General features: G+C 38.9%; 1 protein-coding gene across 2 annotated transcripts in view; it reads right to left on the reverse strand.

Annotated features, from left to right (window-relative positions):
* scaper (S-phase cyclin A-associated protein in the ER) overlaps positions 1-26,576 on the reverse strand; it is a 324,173-nt gene that overhangs the window by 241,790 nt on the left and 55,807 nt on the right. For both annotated transcript variants that reach the window (XM_060853762.1, XM_060853761.1), the window contains exons 5-8: positions 12,599-12,699; positions 10,736-10,867; positions 7,826-7,980; positions 1,669-1,934 (exon numbers count right to left, since the gene is read on the reverse strand). In XM_060853762.1, coding sequence (XP_060709745.1) covers positions 1,669-1,934; positions 7,826-7,980; positions 10,736-10,867; positions 12,599-12,699 — 654 coding nt within the window. The remainder of the gene's footprint in view (positions 1-1,668; positions 1,935-7,825; positions 7,981-10,735; positions 10,868-12,598; positions 12,700-26,576) is intronic.

Consider the following 26,576-nt stretch of genomic DNA (forward strand, 5'->3'; position numbering starts at 1 on the left):
CAGTGCAGGCTAATTCTTCAAAAACCAGCAGTAACCACATCATGGTCAACAATTCTGTTCTGTAAATTCTGCTGCATGTAACGGATGCAAAGTGAATTGAGGGATGAAAATGGAATAAGTTCAGAATAAATTTACTGTCTCTGGGAGCACTGGATATTCAGGCACCTGGTATTCAGAACATTTCTCATAATGGAACAGATACCAAATAGTTGTGATAAAATCTCTTCCCTGAAGGGTTGTTTTTCAGAAAACAACTTTGTTTGGATGGTCATTTTTGTGTGTGTGGTGTCAACCTGGATATGAAGATTCCCGATCAAAGTGCAGGTGGCGAAATAGAGTCTTTAAAAATAAGTCAATGCTCTGTTTGAAATCTGAAAGCATAACAGTGTAATTACATCACTAAATAGGTCTTTTTTTTCAAATTACAGGGTTACAACACTGTTGGAACTATGAACAACCTCAAATATGTGAAAGATAAATGCTTCTGCAGTCAGCTTTCGACCAGCCAATGCTACTTAAACTAGACTGATGTATCTCCTTGTGCATTCCATTACACCAAAGTCATGTCTCCTTGCCTTAGTGCTCTCCTCCTGGAGCATTTTGTTTCTGCCCACTTTTCATCTACATAACTGTCTACTAAGCTATGGGTTCATATTTTTCCCTCTGAGGCTCTTAACTTTGCTTCTTCATCCAAAAGCTTATTTTTGCTTCTCCTCTCTTTAATCACACTACCAAATAAAAATCTGCATTTCAACTTCATAGTTTTGCTTTTCCCTGCCTGATTCTAAATTTCTCCCTCACCTTCGGGACCCCATTATATTTCCAAAGATGTTCGTCATAACTTATCTATGCTCCCTTTTGCTATTTGTTTTTGTTGCTGACTCTCCAAAACCTGAGTCCAAATTTCTCTGTTCCTTCATTTAAGTTCAATTCCAACAGATCGCAAAACATCACATCTAGTTAATTATTTGTATGTGATCCTTCATTTGCCACAATTGCTTATTTATTCAAATTAACTAATTACCATACTGGCTGCCCACACATTCTTCATTCTCCAAGGCCTATTTTTATTTATTCCTTTGACAATAACTGTTTATTTAATCTGCTTAATTAACTAACCAATGTTAATTAATATTCAGATTCGACTCCCACCAGAGGGGAAAAAACCTCCTACCAGAGGAGCGATATGAATACAATTGCAAGCAATATGCAGATGACACATTGCAAACCAGGACATGACATCAGCTGCACAAAGTGCATCAGAGAGAACAGTTAATATAAACCTAAAATAACTTAAAACTGTTGTTACTACTGGAACTTTATGAAAATTTGGAAACTCGCCATTACAAATTCAGCCTGAATATTGCAATTAATGATCACAGTACAACTGAAAAAAAGCAACTGAGTCTTGACAGGGAAAGCAAGTATGCTTCAAGAATGAAGCACTTGCACAAGTAAATATTCTCTTGTTGGTTGCATTGTACTTAAAGAAACTTTTTAAACCTTGACTTGTTTCATTTGATGACTTCATAATGACTACAAATGGAACACAATTTAATAAAATTGTATATTAGCTGTCTCACAGCATTTTTTAAAGTGATTGTAAACATTAAATATTACAAAAGGAAGATTTTACCAGTTTATTTAGTTTATGTAGCTAGTGCATACCTTGAGGACATCTATAGAGGTGTCTTCATTCCTGTTAATTAACTTTTCTGGTGAATCTGTCATGCTCTCAGAACTAGGGCTACTTTCAAAGTCTATTTTGCTATTCTGGGAGACTGAGAGCCCGTTTTCTTTATCACTGTCATCCTTAAGACTCAGGTACATCATGTCTGAAGTCTTAGTAGAAGCATTTGCAGCCATTGTGGCAGAACGTGATCGGGTAGCTCTTCCACGCTGTACTGTTTCCCATCCTTCGGTATCTTTCTTTTCTACAGAGAAGTGAACAAAGACAGATTGGCAAAATATAGTATTAACTGATATCTGTGTAAAACAGTGAGTATTACAGAACAGCATGGAGTTTTCAGTTTCAGTTGTACAATGGACAAAATTAACTAAATAAAGCTCAGTTAATAATTCACATTCCAAAAACATCACAGAGGCCCTCAAGTCCCTCAATCTTGCTTATACTCTCAGCTACAATGACACAAGCGACCTAAAGAAAACTGGAAAATAAACAAAGAGGCGCAAAAACATTAAATTTCATTTCTCTTCTGGTCCATGATTTTATTGATCAAAAGCTTTCTGAGAAGGCATTTCTGACAGTTACATCAGTAACTACATGCACACAAAAAACAAACTGTAAATTTATTTTAATGCCATTCGAACTTTCCTAACCTGAAAATCTGTAACAAATCTGAAATTTCAGCATAATTGTTTGCAAATGAAAAAGTGAGGTAATTTATGAAAATGGTTTTGCTCAGCATTATTAGTTATCAATTGTTGATTGCCTGTTGGTCTAATTGATAAAGGCACAAATCAACACAGCACCAGAAGATCCCAGGTCTGACTGTGTAACAAGAAATAAATTTGAATGACCTTGCTTTGGGATAGGAGAAAGGATCAAGATTGGCCGTTCCCATGGTGAGAATTGCAAGGATTTAGATTCAGGGATACATGCATGCACTTCTAATAAAACAATGCAGAAACAGTAAAGCTTCACAACCTTTGCCCTTAATTTTCTTGGTTTATACTGCAAGTGTAATGATATCAAAGGACTAGAAATGCTCAGGGGCAAAAGACAGCACCTAAATGAGAGAAGTGTCAAAAAAGAATTAACTTGCTAGCATTCCAAAATAACATACATCAAGCAGAAGTTATAGTTCTGATTGGACATTCTACTGTTTCTACAGCTGCTTCATCTACCACAGATGTTAAACAAAAGAATATCAATTTTCATCATTACCCACAAATCTGATCATTGCTCTCAAGTATCAGATTCTCTGCTATGGTGGGCCTAAAACTTTCCCAGCTTCCTTATGTACTTGTACAGTAGTCATGCATAAGCTATGCAGAACTGTAGACATAGCAGATGTTTGTGAACTACCAGTCTCGCCAGTACATACTGTAAACACACAAAGACCACCCAATTTGAAGATGAATCCCATCTTAGCATTACACATTTGCACAATATCAAAACGTGTGAATTTTCAATGACAAATCTTTAATATTTTAAGGTTTTTAGTGTATATTTTTAGTGTAGAGGTAGTAATGCAGTGTGGATCACCCAGAGGTGTTCTTGTGTTTCCAAGAGTGACAACAGAAATTGGAAACAAGTCAACTTAAAGGTGAGAAAAATGAGAAGGTAGCAGACATTTGAATATACCCCAACAAAACAAATTTGCAAATTTCCGGTGAGTCAAGCTGGAGAGAAAATCCAAAGATTGGATTTGATCAGTTATTCACAAGGGTAAGAATAGAGTTATTATTTAAAGCAGACATCTCAATCTGCAGCATGCTAGAAGGATGGAATACAGATACAAGAAGCAGGTTGGCTAGTTTTACTGGTTAAGAAGTCTTGCATGATGCTGTCGGGGCTGTTGGGAAATCTAGTGCAAGTTTTAAACAGCTATCAATTCATGAACAGTTGCACCTAACTGGAAGAATTTATGTTAAGTTTGAAGTTTGGGCATGTTTCTTTTCCAACGTTGAGAAAAACAGAGAATTATTCAAAAGAAATGTTGCAGATTGAGGTTCAAGATCCACACTGGAGAAGCAAGGTTCCAGCCCTCTCCAATTGGAAATCTGATGCAAACATACCATTCAATATTTCATGGTTCACACTTCCAAAACAATTAGTTTACTCGAAGCAAAAGGAACCCACATAAACTTTAGAGAAAAGTTTCAGGGAATTTATCAACCAAGTACGGACCATATGGCAACATATGATCTTATTGTTTTGCAGCCAATTATAACATCTCTTTAATACATTACAGTGCAAATCACTATTTTACATATTTCTAGTTTTGTTGGAATTCCTAAAAAATCTCTTTAAATTATCCATGCACTTTGTGGGTATTAACTGCAACTACAGCATGAATTTTTAAAAAGTCTTTCTCAGCCTCCACTGAGCTTAACCAAATTTAGAGCAATATTACCCAGATTCTCCATACACTTCAATGCCCCAGGTGCCTTTGATCAGCTTTGCTATTCTCTCATTCTAATCTTTACGAGGAAAGGATATTGAAATTGGAGAATTAAATACCAATCTCCAGCACAAGTTCCAGGCAATTTGACTCATCACTCTGCACTCTTATTTGAGTGAGAAGATTCTGAATTATAGTTTCCAACCTCTGAGTGGTACTGGTTTCCTGAAATTGAGGGATCTTCCCCACAGACACTCCACAACCCCAGCCTGACTCAGTGATATTGTCGGCCACTCTTAATGCCTCAGATTCAATGACATGACTCATCCACAGCCATAGCAAGTCACAACCATATCAAGCACAGGTAGGATGGGTTGAATAGTTGGAGAGCTCAGGAATCAGGAAAGCTGGAGGTCTGAGAACGGAGGGTTCAGAGAAAAGAGATGAAGACTTGAGAATGAAGGCTGGAGCATGTAGGCCAAGGGGGGGAAGAGGTTGAAACTGGGTCACTGAGAAAGAAACAGATAGTAAAGGTGAACTAAATCTGGGACATTACATGGCTAGAGTGCAGTGGTTTTCACTGGAGAAACAGAATTATGAAACAAAAAAAACACAATTCTTCACTGCAAGAAACAAGGAAGAAACTTTCTAAATTTTCTTTAAAATGTTGAAGTAGTACTTGGATGAGCACTTGGAGCATCATTACATTCAAGGCTCTGGCCAAGTGCTGAAATTATTGCCGGTATTAGTGTACTTTTGGCCATTCAGACTCAAGTTCCAAAGGGCCTCTTCTTTACTGTATGATTCTATGATTGATTCCATGACTGAATGGTGGGCTTCAAAATGGGATACAACATTTTATTATTGAGGTTGAGACTAATCATCATGCGAAGGAGAATGCATTCAAACTTGAAGAACACAAAAAGATCATGTTGCGTGCAGGTAAACTTGACTTACAAAAGAATACAACAACCATCCTAAGGCTTCTGCTGGCGCTGTAATCTGTACGTTCATATGAAAACTCACCTTTATTCAGGCCAAGTTTAGTGAACATTTTAGAAATATTAATAATGAGCTAGGTTTAAAGTGATATGTTCTGCGAGAAACATATAAAGAGAAACCTATAAAAATTCCACACATCTAACAGTATAGCACTAAATGGGAAGGTTTACAGTCTTTCAAAAAGAAGGGGAATCTTTCTAAAGGGATTTTAGGTTAGACTATCCTCCATTTACTGGCATCGCATGTGCCTATTGTCTGAAAGTCTAAGATCAGATTTCTTACCGAAAAGCTGTTGTAAAAATGTCATTTTAGTCAAAGCTATCCTGTGCCTTTGAGCCAACTATAATCTTTAAAGTTTTTTTCAGAATTTTCAGTGTCTCCTGAAACTGGCAAAAGATATCCAGATTGGATTTAAAAAAAAGCTTGAGAACTTTACCCAAGTAGTTTTGATGCTAGTTTCATCAAAGATTACTTAATCCTAATCAGCATGAAGTATTTTCTGAGACCAATACGACTTTTCATATCTGTGCCACAGATGTATAACTGATTCTGGGGAACTCTATGTTGCATCATATGTATATTTAATGATTTATTTTAAAATATAAAGTTCTGTAACATTTATCAAGTTCAAGTAACAACTAAAATATTCAATTCTCCATAAATACTTTCAAAAATACAAATATTATTAACCATTCTTTAGCTTTAGGCTATATTCAGCACAGACTCTACAACCTGCTCTCTACTGTGATGTCAATGCACATTCCTTTATTCAAGTTCCTGATGATATAATTAAGCACAGAAACTGGATCTGACTGCCCTATTTGACTCAGTTGAAGGCAGGAAAAGATAGATGCACACTGCATCTTTGATGATTCCAGACATGATGCCCTCATGAAAAAGTGGCAGAATCATCAGGATCAACACATTGGTAGAATTCAGAGCAATTACAGCACATGGTTCATATTTGCAAAGGCAAAAGTGAGGACTGCAGATGCTGGAAATCAGACTCTAGATTCGAGTCTAGAAAAGCACAGCAGGTCAGGCAGCATCCAGGAAGCAGGGAAAAAAAAATCAACGTTTCAGGCAAAAGCCCTTCATCAGGAATGAAGCAAATATCTGCAAATGTAGCAGGTCTGGCAGCTGAAGTTCTGAAGAAAGGTCACTGGACACAAAACATTAACCATGCTTTCTTCTCCACAAATGCTGGGTCAAAAAGTGTGGCGCTGGAAAAGCACAGCAGGTCAGGCAGCACCTGAGGAGCAGGAGAGTCGACGTTTCGGGCACAAGTCCTTCATCAGGAATATCTGATAATGGGCTTATGCCCGAAACGTCAATTCTCCTGCTCCTCTGATGCTGCCTGACCTGCTATGCTCTTTCCAGCACCACACTTTTCAACTCTGACTCTCCAGCATCGACAGTCCTCACTCTTTCCTCTCCACAGATGTTGCGAAACATGCTGAGTTTTTTCAGCAATTTCTGTTTTTTGTTTCTGAATGAAGAGTGCTTCTAGACTCTTCCAAAAGAAATGTCCTTCTCACATGCATCCCATGTAGAGTACATCACGGGTGGTTGCAGGGACAATGGGCTACTTGTTCCTAAGATTTCTAATGTGGTACTCACAGCTGCAAACAAATCTAGACAAAAGGAGCAACTAACTCCAATTTCTCAGCTTCCCATCCTTTGGTGGCTCACCACAGCTGAAATTATGAGCTCAGAATAACATGAAGTTGCACCAGTATGCCTCCAGTCTCTAGGGGTTACAAAAGCCACCATCCAACAAGCTTAGCTGGAAATAACACTTCTCTTTCTGATGTCATCACTCTCATGTCGTCACAACATAGACATTTTCGTACAATAGCACAGAACATGCTTTATTTCTCAAAACAGCAACAAATGTAAAAAATCAAAACAGCAACAAATGTAAAAACATCATCAATGCCCAAATATAAAGTAGCAGAAAGAATTGTGGAATGGTGTGTCTGGAGGTTTAAAACTGATATAGATTTCACCAAGATTTCCAAACCAAAATCCTCTGAATATTGTCCATGAAGTAACCCTGGGGAATTATCAAGCTCATTAAATCTCTGTCACCAGATCCTATATTTTTCTGTAGTTGTTTCTAGTGCTGCAGAATGAAAAAAATGATTCTGCAGCGAAAGTACAACTTTCTTTAGGAAATTGACCAACCTGTCTTTTACGAGTTAGGACAAGATTTCCATAAAATGTGTCAACGTTTGGAAGCACTTAAAAGAAATGATAACATCCTAGCTGTTCATACAAGCAAAAGATGTCTTATTCACAAGTTTTCTTATGCATTCATGTAATACCTAATTGAACCAGCTGCTCAATGAGAACTTTTGTAGATAAGCAGCACTGACCAAAACAGTAATAACATTATACATTTAGACATGAAATGCTGTTAACAATTAGCTACTGAAAAATGAACAGCAAGTGAATTATTTCTTTCCTCTGCTGTCAAATAGTTTCGTCAACAAATCCAAATGCAGGCTTACAGAGAAATGCAAAATCAAAACTGGAAACAGAAGTTATTTCACTTTACCTTTTTCCTCAAAATGTACTCCTTTATCACTTTATAAGATCCATGATTTCCTTAAGACTGGGTCTGATGAAAAGTAGTTAAGCTGAAACATTTCCTCTGTTTCTCTCTCCACCTGACCTGAGTGCTATCAGCATAGTCTGCTTTTAATTTTGTAAATATATTAAATATGACTTACCATTTGGATGCAATCTGCTCCGCTGTGAAGATTTTTGACAGTTGTTTCGGCTATGTTTTGGAGAAACAATATTTGCCCGATTAGCTTTGACTTTGTCTGCCCAACTGACACCAGTTGGAGCAAGACGAGCTGCTACCAAAGCTGGAGGAGCGCCCCTAAATAGAAAATTAACTAGAATTAGACTGAATCATGTGAGAAGGTCCAAAAAGTAAAGAACTAATGGAAATAAAAAGAATATGAATACTACAGCTTCCAGCTTAACACAATGATTCCTGATTTCTGAAAAATCAACATCCTCAAGCTTCCATTACATACAACACACAAGCACTTTCTCAGGCACACTGACTGTGACTGCACTAATCCACAACTCTCACTATACAGTATTTTGACAAAATATTTATCGCACAACTAAAAATTATCTTATAGTTGTTCGTGGGATCTTGTTGTGCACAGATCAGATGCTGCATTTGCCTGTATTATAATGGTCACTTATTAAAGTATTAATTGGCTATGAAATGGTTTGGATGCTTCCATGAAAGCCATTATTTTACATTCATAGGAAATATGAATACTTTTCATGTCATACATTGGAAATGTGACTTTAATAAATTTTAAAAGGTACTGCCCCAAATCCTTTAGCTTTTCCATATTCTCCCTTCTCCAGGGGTGTGAATAGCATTTGAGCCACAATGTAATGACAAATTTACAAAGTTAAAATACCTACACATTCGGATTTGCTTGTTGCAGCCTGAGCTGTTCACGTGATATAAAACATGAAAAAAATACAGAGTTCACAGTGCTGATAGCCAAAGACATTCCAGAAATCCTTCACACTTGAATCTAAATTAAACCCAATGAGGGCATTGCTGGCTAGGCCCATCCCTAATTGTGCAAAGGACAGTTAAGAGTCAACCACATTGCTGTGGATCTGGTGTCACACATAGGCCAGACCAGGTAAGAATTGCAGTTTCCTTCCCTTAAGGGCTCAGTGAAAGAGGTGGGTTTTTCCAACAATCAGCAATAGATTCACAGTCATCATTAGATTCTTAATTCCAGATTTTTATTGAATTAAATTTCACAATCTAGCTTGGCAGGATTCCAACACACATCTCCAGAACATTACCTGGGTCACTGGATTAACAGTCCAGTGGTAATACCACTTATAGCATTGCCTAGTGAAGCTTTTAAAATTAATTCTGTTTTAAAAATAAGTGAATGAGTTACAAGTTATCATAGCACATATAAAGTAAAGCGAGTTTTCATATGTCAACACACTTAACACTGCATTTACTACGTGCCAGGTCATCTGTGCACTTAAAATGGTGATATCTACATGTTTCCTACTCAATGTCCAACATAACTGTACTTTTGGACTCTAATGTTGCTCATTAACAACTAACCCAGTAAAGCAGAATGCATAGACCATAACATATTAAATATTGTTTTCTTTACTTCAGCTGTTCTGTGACAGTGTTAAACTACTATTTGAGCTTGATGTAAATGTATATGTCAATACCAGTCAACATTTGCAGTACTCTGATAATCAATAATCATTTCCTGAGGTATTTCCATTACATAATAACACGCATTGAACCATCTCTTCATGCAGTCTTCAACCACAATTAGATGCAAACATTCTTAGGCAGTAATGTGTTTAATAAATTGAAAGGAGCTCCAAGTAGGTGACATTAAACAAAGGATCAACCTGCTTGTGTTAACCTCATGCATGCCTCTAGAATTTAACTTAATCCAACCCAAAGAATGGTACTTCGGAATAAAGGAAAATAGGTCACATTTACGGCATTTTATAACAAACCATTATGAAGTTTGGGTAATTAACTGGAATTTAACTAGTCTTCGGAATTGATAAGTTCTGATGTAATCTGACTTCAGACTGAGAACTTTATTCATTCAAAAAACCGATACATCAATTGAACGTTAAAAAGTTTCAAAGAATCAAAAATTTACTTTGAAACAGCACGGAACACTACATTTTTCCACTCTAAAACAGAATTTATTTCATAGAGCAGCTCTATGCCACAACAAAACAAAAATATCAAGCAACTAACTTTTTAGACTTTATTTTAATCCTGTTTGGGATTAGCTGAAAAGACCAAAGAGAAAAAGACTTGTTTTTTTTTCAAGACTGCTTTACACTGCTTAAATAATTGCATGACATTTAATTTTAGCAGGGCAAAATTTCATACCAATATTTGGAGAACTTGATAGAATCAACGTCACGAGGTTTGTCCCTAATTCACATTGACTTGTAACATTTATCAATATTTACAGAGAAGATACTTAGAATCAGCATGTAGAACACCAAAATTACTTAGCCTTGGTCCTGTTGGTAGGATTCTTGCCTTAAAGTCGCAAGATTGGAAGTGCAAGAGCCACACCAAGAAGAAAACATAATTTAAACAGTCATCGTTTGGATGAGACCTTGAATGAAAAGCTCTGCCTATCTGTTCAAAGCGGTGTCAAAATTCCATAGCACTATCCAAAGAGGAGAAGGACATCTACCAGTTTTCGGCTCGGATTCCCTTCTAAGCCAATAGCACTAAAAATGCATTCACTGGTCATTCATTTCATGCTGTTTGTGGGATCTTGTTATGCACAAATTGGGTGCCATGTTTGTCTCCATAAAAATAATTACATTAAAAACTAAATTGTTGTGAAACATTTTGAGAACTGTCTGATGAAATGGCAATGTTATAATTCCTCCATTCTTCCCATACCAGCAGTTCCTACTGAATGCCCCCATGAAACAAACTACCTGTACTTAAATCCCCAAGAACTATGATTCTGGTTTCAAACATGAAGACAACGTATGCACAAACTTGACCATAGGAATGATGTTATCATTCCATTTCCATCAACTTATATAAAGAAAAATCTAGAAATTCTTACATCGTATTAGGAGCTCCAAAGTTTAAACTCCTTCGGGCACTTGACGTTGTGCAAATTCTGTCCGTTGGTGGACTTGGCATAACATGTCGCCCTGGGGACATTTTCCTCACTTCCCAAGCCAGCGATGTGGGTCTACAATAGAGAGCGAAAGTCACAATTCAAAAGCATGCAGTACATAGGTTATATATACATGCAGCATATCATACTCAGTTCTAGTTTCGATATTACATAAATAAGACTTTGGAGAAAGTACAAAAAATATTTCAATGATGAAACTAAAACTGAGAGATAATAACTTCCAAGAAAGACTAAGCATGCTAGAGTTCCTTCCTCTGAAAGCAAAAAGGCAGAGGTAAATTGATTGAGGTTGATAATATTTTAAAGGTTTAAAATAGTATAGTTGGGAGGGATATTTCATTTGTGAGGAGAGGTTTCAAAGTTATGAGCCACAATCACAAGGTAGTCATCAATAATTTATTCACTCATGGGAATTATTAAAATGTGGAACATGTTAACAGTGTTTTTTTAAAAATTCATTCATGGGATGTGGGCATCACTAGCTTGGTCTTTATTGAATGCCCATCCCTAACTGCCCTGGAGTGTATTTGCAGCAAACAGTACCAATTTATTTAATGGGGAGATGGAGAAGCATGAGGAGTGCGCAGAAACAGTGTATGTTCCATTTGCACATTTGCAGTTGCACTCATGATATTACACCAGCATAACATTCAAATCTTAAACTAATCCTAAGGCCTGGGAAAACAGCAACAATTATAATTAGTCTGCAAATTTCTTTGCTCGGAGAGTCCATAGTGCAATGAAAAAACTGATTAGTTGTTAGATAACTTTGGGATTGTATCTGTATAGAGACCACATTACTTAATGAACAACAGAAGTACAAATTTGCAAAGAAATATTCTGATTGTGTGTTTTCTTAGATCTTACAACTAGCTTAAAACTCAATGGAAGAAATTGCAGCATTTGCTTACTTGTTTTCTACTTAGAATTAATTTTGGGGCAAGAGGTAGAGTAATTTTCAACACAATCAGGTACAACTCTCTCACCTCTCACAATGACAGACTGTAGCACTCCAGCTACCAGCAGTTCTGCTCATAAATGCAACAGTTTGGATAAGGTTAGATGAAACAAAGTGGAAGGAAATTTATGCAGAGGATAAACATTAGCTTTGACCAGTTTGGTGAAATAGTATGTTCACATCTTGGAGACAGAACAGAAGATAACACAATGAATGCAGTTTCATATAACAGCTGTTTCATTCCTAAGGTATGTTGATATAGCAAATCAGGGAACATAGATCACCTGCAATAACAATAAATTGCATCTGAAGAAAGTTATTGCTAACATGAACAACTATGAGTCTAAATCTGATGTTTACAAGAAATTATGTAACTAAAGCCACCTCCATTTTAAGACCCATGTTCAATGCTCAATTTGCATTCAAAAAGGATATCAGTAATAGCAGTGCTCCTTTCAAGTAATGTCTGCAATTGCCTTTATTTGATTCTACCTCAGAATGCATTCTAAGTAAGCAAATGTAAACATTCTCAACGTACTAATTGACTGGAATCTTGATCATTTTACTCAAATACCCTGCACCCCAGAACATCATAATTGGTCTAACAATCAGATAAAGGTCTGTTGTCTTTCAAAGTCTTCTGCTAGTTATTTTCAGTAGGTTGCTTAAAATCAGATACTTTGCTGACAAACTTCCTCTGAATGTCTCCTTTCATATATCCATTCTTCAGAACATTTAGCAACAATTAGCCAGTTTAATGGGAATATAGAACTCCCATTCAATAATTAAGTTATTTCAAGTGGATGGTGTACACTGTAGTGTATTACCTGTTCCGTGCATCTGTATTCTCTAACTTTTCCTGCAGCTGCAACCAATCTATCAATGCCTTGAAATCTCGCACATAGTTATCCAGCATCATCAACACTTCCTGAGAAAAGAAACTCATTATAATTAGGTTGCAAGTAATACCCCCTACTCCCACAAATCATAAATCAATGCTGGTTTGAGTTGCTCCTTTTTCTCTGCTGCAATATTGTCAGTGAAAATCGCTTCGGACAACTTTTTCACTCTGAATGAAGTACTAAATGGAATAAAATTCATGAGAAAAATTTCATGGAAGAAAATGGTTAGTAAGCTTTGCAATTTCAATGTTCAGACAGTGGAGCTGGTTTTGGAATTGTGCTATTTGCAGTGTCTAGGCTGATGTTTTTTCTCACTTATTTTGTCTAATTTGAAGTCACAGCAAAATATTTATGGTTAAGTTTCATTTCTTTTCTTTGTAAATTTACTTCACGCTACATCCATTTAAACTGTACAAACACTGAGTATTACTGTTATAGATGCTAAATTTCCATAGCCCCTCTGCCCTCATCTTAAGAAACATATAAGGATTTCTCAAACTAAAATTTAGATCATCTGTTTTCCTACCTCTGTCACATCCTTAACTTTCTGTCACCTCCAAGTTACATTCCCACCAATGTTTTACCACTGGCCTTTGCTCTGGTCACCGTACTATGGCAAGGTGATTTCACTGAAGAGGTTCCAGAAGAGATTCACCAGGACACTGCCTGGGATGGAGTGCTTTAGCTAGGATGAGAACCTGCATAAGCTTGGGTTGTTTTCTTCGGAGCAGAAAAATTTGAGGGGGACCTGTTACAACTGTGTAAGATTTATGAAGGGCATGGACAAGGTGGACAGTAAGGGTCCACCTCTTCCCCTTAGTTGAAGGGTCAACAACGAGGAGGCACAGTTTTAACATGACAGGCAGGAGGCTTTTTGGGGTGGTTTGAGGAAAAACCTTTCACCCAGCTTGTGGTGGGGTTCTGATATGTACTGACAGGGAGGGGTAGTATTCGCTGATTATTTCACAACATGGATGAACGCTTGAAAAACCATAACATTCGAGACTATGGGGCTAAAGTAGATGAAGTATAGTTTTGGCAGTACAGACATATTGGTCGAAGGCTTCTTCTGTATTGTATGATTCTATAAATCTTTCTCTAGTGTCTCTTCTACCCCACCCTCTCTAAGCCCATCTAGTCCAGCTGACCTTCTCCTTCGTTCTTGACCCTACTCCAATTAAACAGCTGACCATACATACTTGCTGATAATACATAAATGATTCCCATTCCTCAGGGACTAACCCACCACTCCAAAATAAACATCCATTATTCATCTGTTTCAATGCTATCACCTATGTGCACTGACCTACACTGGCTGCCAGCCCACCAATAAATCAATTTGACCCTTAGATTAGATTAGATTAGATTACTTACAGTGTGGAAACAGGCCCTTCGGCCCAACAAGTCCACACCGATCCGCCGAAGCGTAACCCACCCATACCCCTACATTTACCCCTTACCTAACACTACGGGCAATTTTACCATGGCCAATTCACCTGACCCGCACATCTTTGGACTGTGGGAGGAAACCGGAGCACCCGGAGGAAACCCATGCAGACACAGGAAGAACGTGCAAACTCCACACAGTCTGTCGGGTCTCAGGCGCTGTGAGGCAGCAGTGCTAACCACTGTGCCACCGTGCCGCCCACAACCGTTCCAGATTTTGTCATGCAACTGTCGAAAACTCTGATTGCCTCCAAATATGGTCTCTCGTGCATTCCCACTCCCTTTGGCAAATAAGTGCCACCGGTGTGTTCAGCCACTTCAGTACTAATCTCTGACACTCTTTCTAAATCTCCCCTCCTCCATCTTTCACTTCCTTAGAATCCAACTTTAATAAGTTCAAACATTCTGTCCACTTATGCTTCTGTGAAGTGCTTTGAGTGCCTTTCTAGGCGTCAAAGAAATTGTCTCTTTTTGTGTCCAATATCGTTTCTTCTTGTGGGAGGACACCACATTGTTGGTAATGTGAAACTTACATCTTTCTCTGTCTCTTCTGTCATGACTCAGTATAGCTCTATTCTAAAAATGAACACTGACCATAATATGTGTCTGCTGACATTTAGGTAGAATGGCTTCAGGTGTAAAAGACAACCTAGGAAGTGGAAAAAAACACTGTGACATAAAGCTATTGTTTGAAATAATTAGATGATCTAAAGAGGCTGTGCAGCATACCATGAATCAATCTATAATGCACACAACTAGGGTGAATGTTTGAATTGCATGAACTGTTCTTTTGACAAGTTTTTGAAACTAAGCAATCTCATCATGTGAAAGTAACTGCTTAATTTTTTTGCACTTACATACAATTTTGGGCAAATATAAAATTAAGCCTGCCCTTAGATATCTACACATCTTACCCTTTTCAATCTAGAAGCATCTCTTTGAAGATTCATAATCCAACTTTAATATGATTCCATATTAAAGCCACAATGGTTTTATGAAATCAATGAGATATATTTTGGAAGGGTGTCACAACACTTGGAAGCAACTTTCCTATATAACATCAAATCTTAAGCTTCCTGTAAATAATTTATTTTAATGGGACACAAAATTTAACATTGCCAAGAACTTTTTTTAACCTTTCAAGGGGAGTTAATTAACTGATTGTGCTAATTTAGAGAAAGGTGTTTGGAATTCTTGAATCATGAAAAAACACCCTGCTAAATGTTGCTGCTGAATTTCTTTAATTTGAACCAACTAAATGGAGGAATCTTATGAACTTATCAGTGACTGGTGAGAATATTTTGGAGGTGAGTGAAGAGACTGTCGTCTGATTCTAGAAGTAGCAAAATTCAAAACTATATGTTAAGGACACATCGTGAGAAGAAAATTAGCTCAATGCTACAATGTACTGATTTAATTGTAATGTTTCCATTATTATTCAGATGCAAATATGCTATCAAGTTCAACACAACACACACCTACTGTACTTTTGATAACAACCTTGATTTAGATGCAGGTATTTAGAGTCAATGATTGATGCCTCCGGTGGCAGCCATCTGGATTTCCTCTGCAAGATTTGTTTATAACTGGCATGTTTCTTAAACAAAACTGCAGCTGCTTACAAACATGACAATGGAGTTTAAAGTCAGGTTCAACCGATTGAATGACGGCCAAAAAAAGACTCAAAATAGATGATCAGTGTTACTTTTCTTAACCACAAGCCAACACTCACTCACAAACATAGATCGCAATCAAAATAAGAAAAATAAACTGCCCGCAATTAAAAATATCACTTGAATTTGAATTCACTTTTCTGTACAGTTTCTTCATAACTCCATTCAAGCAGAATTAGATTTTCCAATCACTATTCCTGCATGGTTCCAAAGAATTCAATAAAATCACAACTCATGTTGTGGGTACAACCCATGGACAAATTTCCATGCAAGGACTGCCACAAACACTGCGTAGGACAAACACGAAGAAAGTTAGCCACCAGGATACACGAACACCAGCTAGCCACAAAAAGACAGACCCTCTCTCCCTCGTAGCCCTACACACGGATGAAAATAACCACCATTTTGACTGGGACAACACATCTATCCTGGGACAGGCTAAACAAAGACATGCCAGAGAATTCCTACAGGCCTGGCACTCCAACCACAACGTCATAAACAAGCACATAGATCTAGATACCATCTATTAACCCCTCAGAAAATGAACAGGAAATGACATCACCACAAACCCCCAGGAACCCCATCCAGGAGAAAGATATAAATAGAAAGCAGGAGACAACAGCTTCGCTTCACTTGGAGGTCGCCACTGATGATGTTACCTAGCCAGGTAATGAAATGTCTGGATATCAAACCTACAGCTCAGCGAGCAAACCTACACCCTAAACCTCAACCTGAGCTACAAACCTTCACAAGCCTTGCAAAAATCACTTTAATAGTTATATAAGTGTTGGTCATTGATGCTCTCAAGCCACCTTAAAGATCTAACGGTTTGATTCAGACTGGTCCAATTGCAATATATTGTTACAGTTTTGATGCCAGTCTTTAAATATTCCAATATAATGGAATATATATCACTTCTATTTTAAGCAACATTTTGCAAAAATAAGTATGCCAGACACATTTCTCATATCCTGTCCTTCAGGGCATTTCTCTCCAATAAGGACAGCTGTTCCATGGCATGACCAAAATGGGATGATCCATCTTAGCCACCTCTGAAGGTTCTCAAAGTTAGAAGTATCAGCCAATTTTATTTACTACTTGCAATATCAAAGAAATAGATAGAGCAAAATATGGGCTCTTGCAACATATTTTATTATTAAAGAAAGGATGTGGGCATTGGTGCGCTTGCTGCCCATAACCTAATCGCCCTTGATTAGGTGGTGGTGAACCACTTTTTTAAGATTAGATTAGATTACCTACAGTTTGGAAACAGGCCCTTCGGCCCACTAAATCCACACCGACCCTCCGAAGAGTAACCCACCCAGACCCATTCCCCGACCCTATATTTACCCCTGACTAATGCACCCAACACTATGGGCAATTCACATGGTCAATTCACATCTTTGGATTGGGGGAGGAAACTGAAGCACCCAAAGGAAACCCACGCAGACACAGGGAGAATGAGCAAACTCCACACAGACAGTCATCCCGAAGAGGGAATCGAACCCAGGTCCCTGGCGTTGTGAGGCAGCAGTGCTAATCACTGAGCCACCGTGACACCCCCTTCTCGAATTGCTGCAGTTCATGTGATGCACCACACCCACAGTACTGTTGAGAAGATATTTCCATGAATAGATTCAGCAGCAGTGAAGGAACAGCAAGTTCCAAATCTGGATAGTGTATGCTTTGCCAGGGAACTTGAAGGTGGTGGTGTTTGCATGTATCTGCTGCCCTTGTCCTTCTACATGGTAGAGGTTTCAGGCTTGGAATGTGCTGCTGAGGGAGCCTTGATGAATTATTGTAGTGGACCTTGCAGGTGGTACACACTAATGCCACCATACCTCAATGGTGGCAGGGGTGAATGTTTGAATGATAGAATCATAGAATCCTTCCAGTGTGGCAGCAGAGCATTCAGCCCATAAAGACCCACCAACTCTCCAAAGAGCATCCCACCCAGACCCATGCCCCCTACGATAACCTATAACCTTCCATTCCCCATGGCTAATCCACCTAGCCTGCAAACCCTGGACACTATGGCAATCCACCTAATCTGCACATCTTTGGACTGTGGGTGGAAATTGGAGCAGCCAGTGGAAACCCAGCAGACATGGGGAGAATGTCTGTGTGGAGTTTGCGCAGTCACCCAAGGGTAGAATCGAACCCAGGTCCCTGGTGCTATGAGGCAGCAGTGCTAACCACTGAACTACTTACTTGTTTGACATAGAAAGCAAAGCCAGCAAGCCAATCTTATTTTTAATCCGTACCTCCCTCCCAGTGCAAGAACAGGATAGCTACAATCTTGAGAACCGTCAATTTTTAAAAATGGTCAGAGTGGAAATATCAATCATTTCTTTATCCTCCCTAGAAATTAAAGAATCATTGGGAGCAATCACCTCCCAAATCCTGCAAACTGGGCACAGGAGCTCAGAATGTTCATATTCTTGAAAACGTCAGGTTGCAGAAGTTGGCAAAATGGTATCTGATTTGACAGTCCAGTTGGATCTTCCATCCTGCTGTGACAGTGAGGTTTGCATCAGTGATTTAGTAATGGGCAGAGACTGCAGACTCCATGTACTAGATGAAGGCTTTGGTTCACGTCTGCTTCATTGCAAGGTATTGACCAGTTGGTGCTATTCTACTGGACACTTCCTCAGGAACGTTTTTAGCAAGTTACATTTAGCAGACCCAAACTAAACTTAGCCAGGCTTAGGTGTGTACAATGGATTGAAACGGTCAGTAGAAAAAAACATTCTAAGCCACTGACTGTGAGAGAGACAATGGTCATTCTGGTCACCTATCAGTCACTCTCAGCCAAACTCCATTCTAATATCGCAAGATTTGTTTATTCCTGTACTCCAATCCCTTTGCAATAAAGGCCTCCATGCCACTTACCTTCATCATTGTTGGATGAACCTATGAGATATCTATGTTCCTTATATGAGTGCACCCTCTGTACATCACATCATTTAAAACATATTCTGCTTTTCTATCTTTCATGCCAAAGAGACAAATGTTAGTTTCCCATCATACCCTATCTGCCATCACACTTCCCCTCACCCCCAATTAACGTAACCAGACGGATGGGTGTCAAGCTTCTGGAGTGTTTTTGGAGTTGTCCTTAACCAGGCAGCAGAAAGTATTCCATTATTCTGATTTATGCCTGGAAGATGGACAGTCTTTGGGGGGTTAGGGTTAGTTGTTCACCACTAAAAATTTCAGCCTCTTAACCATTTTTGTACACACAGTACTTGTAAGCTGGTACAGTTCTGTTTCTAGTCAATGATAAACCTCAGGATGTTGACAGTTCAGACTCCAGTGATGGCGACATCACTCAATATCGAGAGACATGACCAGATTTACTTTTGTTAAAGATCATCATTAACTGGCACTGGTATGGCATGATGGCTACTTGTCACTGTCCAGCTCCAGTATGATGGTATCCAGACGTTCAGACAATATTGACATGGCCATTTCAGAATCTAACATGTCACAAATGGTGTGAAATATTGCACAATCATCAAACATTCCCACTTCTGACTTTATGATGGATGGCAGGTTGTTGACGAAGTAGCTAAAGATGATTGGGGTTTGGAACAATAACTCCTGCAATGATGTCCTATGGCTGAGATAACTGACCACCAACAAACATTTATAGGACTCCAAAATGGAAAATTTTCCCTGATATGCAGTTAGTTTAATTTTGCTAGGACTCCTTTAAGACACACAGTTAAATGCTGTCTGTCTTTATGTTAACAGCAGTCATCATTTTCACCTCACCTCTTTTGTCCATATTAGGTCCAAAGCTGTAATGAGATCTGAGGCATAGTGGCCCTGGGAGAACCCAAACTGAATAGTGTTGAGCTCCACCATCTTACATGGTTGAACGAGTCTCCAACAACACTCAAGAAACTAAATACCACTAAAGGCAAATCAGCTCAATTGGCTGATACCCATCCATCACCAATGCACACCAGTGGCAATATGTACATTTACAAAACGTATTGCAATGTCTGCTACTTAAAAGGCCAAGGGCAGACATACAAGAATACCACTGCAACTTCCCCTATAATCCTCATATAATTCAATTTTGGAATAATATCACCAAAATTTCACTGTTGCTTTGTTCCTGATGAAGGGCTTTTGCCCGAAATATTGATTTTCCTGCTCGTTGGACACTGCCTGACGAGCTATGCTTTTCCAGCACCACACTCTTGACTATAACTTTCTTTGTCCTATTATGACAAACAGCTAAAACAAAAAGTCCTCTAGAGAACTGTGGCAAGACTGCATAAGATTAATGAGTAAACCCAATAATCATGACCACGAATATGAAGGAAAAATTATAAATCTAAACATATTTGTAAGTTATAGTATTGATTAATGTACTTTCAATCAATACTAATTTCTTGGAGAACTGCTAAATACATGTTTCATCACTGCCTGTTAACAAAGTAAAATATTCACATCACAACACTTTAACACTGAAAAATTAATCACCTCCGTCTCCAAATCAAAGTCACCCAACAATTGGAGGAAGAACACCTCATCTTCCACCTCAGGACCCTACAACCACACAGCATCAAAGACTTCACCAGTTTCCAAATCTCCCTACCCTCCCCACCTCATCCCAGATTCAACATTCCAACTCAGCACCACCCTCTTGACCTGACCCACCTGTCCATCTTCCTTCCCAGCTCTCTGCTCCACCCTCCCACAACCTATCACAATCACCTCCTACCTGGATCCATCTGTCGCTATCCCACCTACCTTTCCCTCAGCCACCCTTCCCCCACCCCATTCCTGATGAAGGATTTATGCCCAAAACATTGACTCTCCTGCTCCTCGGCTACCAATTTACCTGCTGTGCTTTTTCCAGCACCAAGCTTTTCAACTCTGACTCCCCAGCATCTGCAGTCCTCACTTTCACCCTTCAGTGTAGCCTGTTTCAGAGTGGCCAGAGTACAGAGTCACACTTCCAGTATGTGACGGATTGCACAATGCTGACTGCAGTGCAAAAAACAGTTACTGTACATTCATTTCTGTATATGGATTCCTGATGCAGCAGCTGAAGTAGTCACATTGCTCACCTGCATGGGTGAGCTGAGCACTTAGTCAAACAGCAGATGGGGGAAACAAAAAATCAAAAGCAGCCTCAGTAGAGCAGCATTCCTATTTTGCTCTGTTTTGAATATACTAGAACCCATTGAAACCACAGGTTTCAACAGCAGCAAATTAGAAACAAATTCACCCAGTATAGACAGAATTAAACAACTGCATTTACATTGTGACTTTCACATCTTCACGACCTCCCTAAACACTTTACAGACAAATGAATTATTTTTGTATTGACAACAATAGTCATAACTTTGCATTGCAAGATCTCAGACATTAAACAGCTTCTTGCGAGGTTTCTTGGGGGATAATGACCCTCAGGCTTAATACAAGTGCATCCTACTCTTATCAAAAGATGCTATGGAATCTTTTACTTTGGCAAGTAGTTGGAGCCTCAGTTTAGCATGACACCTTCAAAAAAGCAACAAAATTACTCTGCCTTGCGAACGTAGTCAAATGTGTATGTCCTGAAACACTGCTTGAACCTACAACTCTCTGAAACAAGAGCATCTCCAGTGAGTCAAGTTGACATTTTACACTCCAATAAGTGTATTCACACAATGTTACAGTTGCGAGAAAAATCTTCTGCTTCCAATTAATTTTTTGCACATGCACACCGTTTGGTTTTCCTGTGAGGGTTCCGAGTTAGCACGGTTGAGGAATGGCATTCTTTTGCTTAACCTTGGCTTTCAGCAAGCTTCTTCCATCCCCAGCTGCTCTCACTCCTTTAAAACAGTGTTGAGAACTAAAACTGAACGAAGAACATCACATTTCAGCACCTTTAAGTAATCATAAAAACAAATATAAGACTTTATTATGACTCTGAAAGTAAATATGCAAATACTTTCCCCAAGAATGCACAAGGAAAAGAAATCATTCTCCAATTATCCACTGAATCATTCTTTAACATATAGAGAAATTCCATGCTGATTAGCTGCAACCTTGCAGTCTTGTAGTATTTGATTCAGCTCCATGTTATCTGCTCTAATCAGAGCAGTTCCAAGCACCAGTAACCTGAAGCTTGTTTAGTGAACAAGGGAACACAAACAAGACAAGCAGCCGGAGTGGCCCCCGTACTCGCTGGTGCGCATCTTTCCCCTTGCAGCGATGAAGGCCATTTTGTCAAGCAGGAGAGACTGGAACAAAAGTGGCTCTGAAAACACTGTTATGGACAGGCAGATAACAAAGTATAGATGTACAGCTAAAATTACCAATTAGTTTACCAATTGGCTGCAACGGATTCGATTGGTTTGTAATTAATTCTAGTTTCTGGCGCATACAGCAGGACGGTTGGCGCCAACCCTTTGTCCTGCTGACACACAATACCAGTACACAAGACCCAAGGGTCCTGGACATCAATACCTCTCTCTGCCTCACCTACAGCAGCCAATGCAGAAGATATATCCTGATGTGCTGAAACAGTGGAAAGTTCTGCTGCATGAGAAGGCGCTGACAAGAAAGAAGTCTTTATGGGCTAAGCTGTGTAACAGCAAGCTTCATGCTAAAATAAACTCCACTGGATTGTCGGACAGGTTATCTGGTGTATGAAGGGGATTTATTTTCTGAAGGTCATGCCTGCCACACAGAAGCAACACTGAAATACAACTTTCAGACAAATTATCATCCACCGGTGCGTTCTTTTACCGAGAAAATTGATCATCCTTTTCATTTCTTTCACTGGAAATGTACTGTGACTCCAGCAAACAGCAGATTCATTCATTACAAAATGTACAGGATACATAACACACACCAAACTTGTCTTGAGATGGTCCAATGCAAATACTAATGCAATTTACAAAGAAAGTGAGAGTTGTAAAAGCGCATTTGCTTTGACAAGAACAACTTTGCAACAAGACAAGATAATTGATTATTGCTTTTCTTTCTGTTTCTGGATCAAAGGGAGCTAATTAGAGGGAGTCACGTGTTATTCTTCATAGCAAAGAACAACTGCAAAGGGTTCACTTTTTCAGAATATAATTTCCACTTTTCGGAAAGGGAACTTTAATAAAAGTCGTAGGATTTTCAGTGGACAATTTTAATTTCATCATGTGTTTTTTGAAAAATCTCAGATTGTGACATGAGATATTTACAGAATATTACATTTAATGTTTCTTTGGTTTCCCATTACATTTTTGTGACATTCAACCTGTCTATGTTGATGTTTACTCTCCACACATGTCCTAAATTCATTTGCCTGTTCAATTCTTAAAACCCTTTTAGGCTGAATGGCCTCCTCCTGTTCTATATCGAATTTTCCCACTGTACATTTTCATTCAACCATATTTTAAGTTAAGTTCTTTCCACTGTCTACTGAAGATCTGACACTTTTCATTATTTCTGTTAACCATTTAGTTCATCTCACATTTTCGTGTAAGCCAGTTCTCTTTTCTCACCAATACTAAATGTATCTGTTGAAAAAGGAGGGCTATAATAATTACAGATATTTATTTAGCATTTACTGGTTTTGTGTATTCAGGCAAAATCTTGGAAATATAGTCTAAAGACTATTATAATATTGAAAGAAATATTTAAAGTATACCATCAAAGAAAAAACCGAGAACAATAAGATAAATTTTTCTTTATTTCTTATTTTTTCACCTCTGGTTAGACATAGCATGTCAAACTGCAATGCTCTCTGAACAGGTAGTTCACTGGGTGAAGCTGAAAATGTGTTGCTGGTTAAAGTACAGCAGGTTAGGCAGCATCCAAGGAACAGGAAATTTGACGTTTCGGGCCAGAGTCCACTGGGTGAAGGCCTATCACTCCAGCCCAGGCGATACCTAACAGAGAACAGTGCTCAGGTAGTAGCCTCTACTTCGGAGTCTGCCTTCCAATCCCATTTGGGGTGCTGCACCATGTTTTATAGCCAATAGCCAGATTGAACATAAAATGTGAATGAGCAAATGACTGTGCATTGAAGTAATCAAAATTTCATCATCTTTTGTATTCAGCCAACTCTGGTTATTTTAATCCTGAGCAATTGAGCAGGACTACATAAACTTCCTAAATGCAGTGAAGCTCAGCCTTCGCCTTAGGCAAAAACTGCGGTTCAATCAGTTCATCTTCATGCCAAAGAAGATAGGATATTGAAGTGTGCAGCTTACACAGTGAGCGTTCAGCTGTAGGTTTTGTCAGGAGTCCGGAAGCCTGATGGAAATTAAAAGGAATAAACAAATTGGCACTGTTATAATAGCTTTACTATGTAACAATTCAGGAGATTCACATTGAAGCCAACAGACTTTAACATTGTGGAATGCATCATCTCAAATTGCTAGCATCATTACCGATGGGCTGAAGTACTTATGGTTACAGACCTAAGTATAAGGCAATTCAAAATTCTGCCTCCAGGCACAAGACAGGTTTAGAATGTGAAAAAAAAGGTACAATATATGAATATTTTACACAATTCAAGTGGACATAGAAAAGGTTTACAGATGAAGTACTAAATTTTAGGAAAAAGAGTAGGAGAAAATGCTGCAAGGTAGTTTCACAATTGTAGGTTTTAAATGAATATTCATGACAACATTGTTAACACATCAGTCACATAAACCATCTGTCTTTATCTCATTAAACATTATCCCAAAAGATAGCCTTCAGCCAGAAGAAGGATTTCAAATGTCACAACAGCACTGGTAGGATGATATAAAATTTTCAACCAGAAGATCAAAGTTTGAAGTTGACTTGACTGTACTGCTCCTGAGACAGAGTTAGGATTCGAGCAGACCCTTGCTAACAAAAATTAATGGGATAGTTAGAAAGAGATTTCGTCAAAGGACATTCTCTTCATACCCAACCGCAGCTAAACAGCAAAACGTGTTGGCAGAACCACAAGCTTTAAACCTTTTAAAACTAAGGATCTGAGCTTCAGCTGTGATTTAAATTACTTAAGAAGTTCTTTTTAACAATTAAAATTCAAGAAAATCCCATTTAACAATACAGCCTCATATTTAACTTAATCAATAACACTGCCTTCTTATTGTAGAGTACTAGATAAAAACTAGAGTACTGCAGAAAATGCATTCAAAGCAATTTCATTCTGTTCAACTTTTATTAAAAGTACATGATACATTATTCTATATCTTGTGACTGTACAGATGTATAGTTGCAATACTTGAAACTAACCTGTAACTTGGAGGGATACTTTAAAGTTTACATTTCTGTCCTATTCTTGAACATTTTACTTTCCCGCTCCAAACTGATTTGTTGATGGTATACATAGAGTAATAGAGATGTACAGCATGGAAACAGACCCTTCGGTCCAACCCATCCATGCCGACCAGATATCCCAACCCAATCTAGTCCCACCTGCCAGCACCTGGCCCATATCCCCCCAAACCCTTCCTATTCATATACGCATCCAAATGCCTCTTAAATGTTACAATTGTACCAGCCTCCACCACATCCTCTGGCAGCTCATTCCATACACGTACCACCCTATGCGTGAAAAGGTTGCCCCTTAGGTCTCTTTTATACCTTTCCCCTCTCACCCTAAACCTATGCCCTCCAGTTCTGGACTCCCCAACCCCGGTGAAAAGACTTTGCCTATTTACCCAATCCATGCATCCCATAATTTTGTAAACCTCTATAAGGTCACCCCTCAGCCTCCGACACTCCAGGGAAAACAGCCCCAGCCTGTTCAGCCTCTCCCTATAGCTCAAATCCTCCAACCCTGGCAACATCCTTGTAAATCTTTTCTGAACCCTTTCAAGTTTCACAACATCCTTCCAATAGGAAGGAGACCAGGATTGCATGCAATATTCCAACAGTGACCTAGCCAATGTACAGCCGCAACATGACCTCCCAACTCCTGTACTCAATACTCTGACCAATAAAGGAAAGCAAACCAAACGCCGCCTTCACTATCCTATCTACCTGCGACTCCACTTTCAAGGAGCTATGAACCTGCACTCCAAGATCTCTTTGTTCAGCAACACTCCCTAGGACCTTACCATTAAGTGTATAAGTCCTGCTAAGATTTGCTTTCCCAAAATGCAGCACCTCGCATTTATCAGAATTAAACTCCATCTGCTATTTCTCAGCCCATTGGCCCCTCTGGTCAAGATCCTGTTGTAATCTGAGGTAACCCTCTTCGCTGTCCACTACACCTCCAATTTTGGTGTCATCTGCAAACTTACTAACTCTACCTCTTATGCTCACATCCAAATCATTTATGTAAATGACAAAAAGTAGAGGACCCACCACCGATCCTTGTGACACTCCACTGGTCACAGGCCTCCAGTCCGAAAAACAACCCTCCACTACCACCCTCTGTTTTCTATCTTTGAGCCACTTCTGTATCCAAATGGCTAGTTCTCCCTGTATTCCATGAGATCTAACCTTGCTAATCAGCCTCCCATGGGGAACCTTGTCGAATGCCTTACTGAAGTCCCTAGAGATCACATCCACTGTTCTGACCTCATCAATCTTCTTTGTTACTTCTTCAAAAAACTCGATCAAGTTTGTGAGACATGATTTCCCACGACTATCCCGAATCAGTCCTTGCCTTTCCAAATACATGTACATCCTGTCCCTCAGGACTCCCTCCAACAACTTGCCCACCACCGAGGTCAGGCTCACTGGTCTATAGTTCCCTGGCTTGTCCTTACCACCCTTCTTAAACAGTGGCCACCGCAAACGATAGAATAACAACACTTATAATACGCATCATTCCT

This window comes from Hemiscyllium ocellatum, chromosome 42 (assembly GCF_020745735.1).
Source record: "Hemiscyllium ocellatum isolate sHemOce1 chromosome 42, sHemOce1.pat.X.cur, whole genome shotgun sequence".
Lineage (NCBI taxonomy): Eukaryota > Metazoa > Chordata > Chondrichthyes > Orectolobiformes > Hemiscylliidae > Hemiscyllium > Hemiscyllium ocellatum.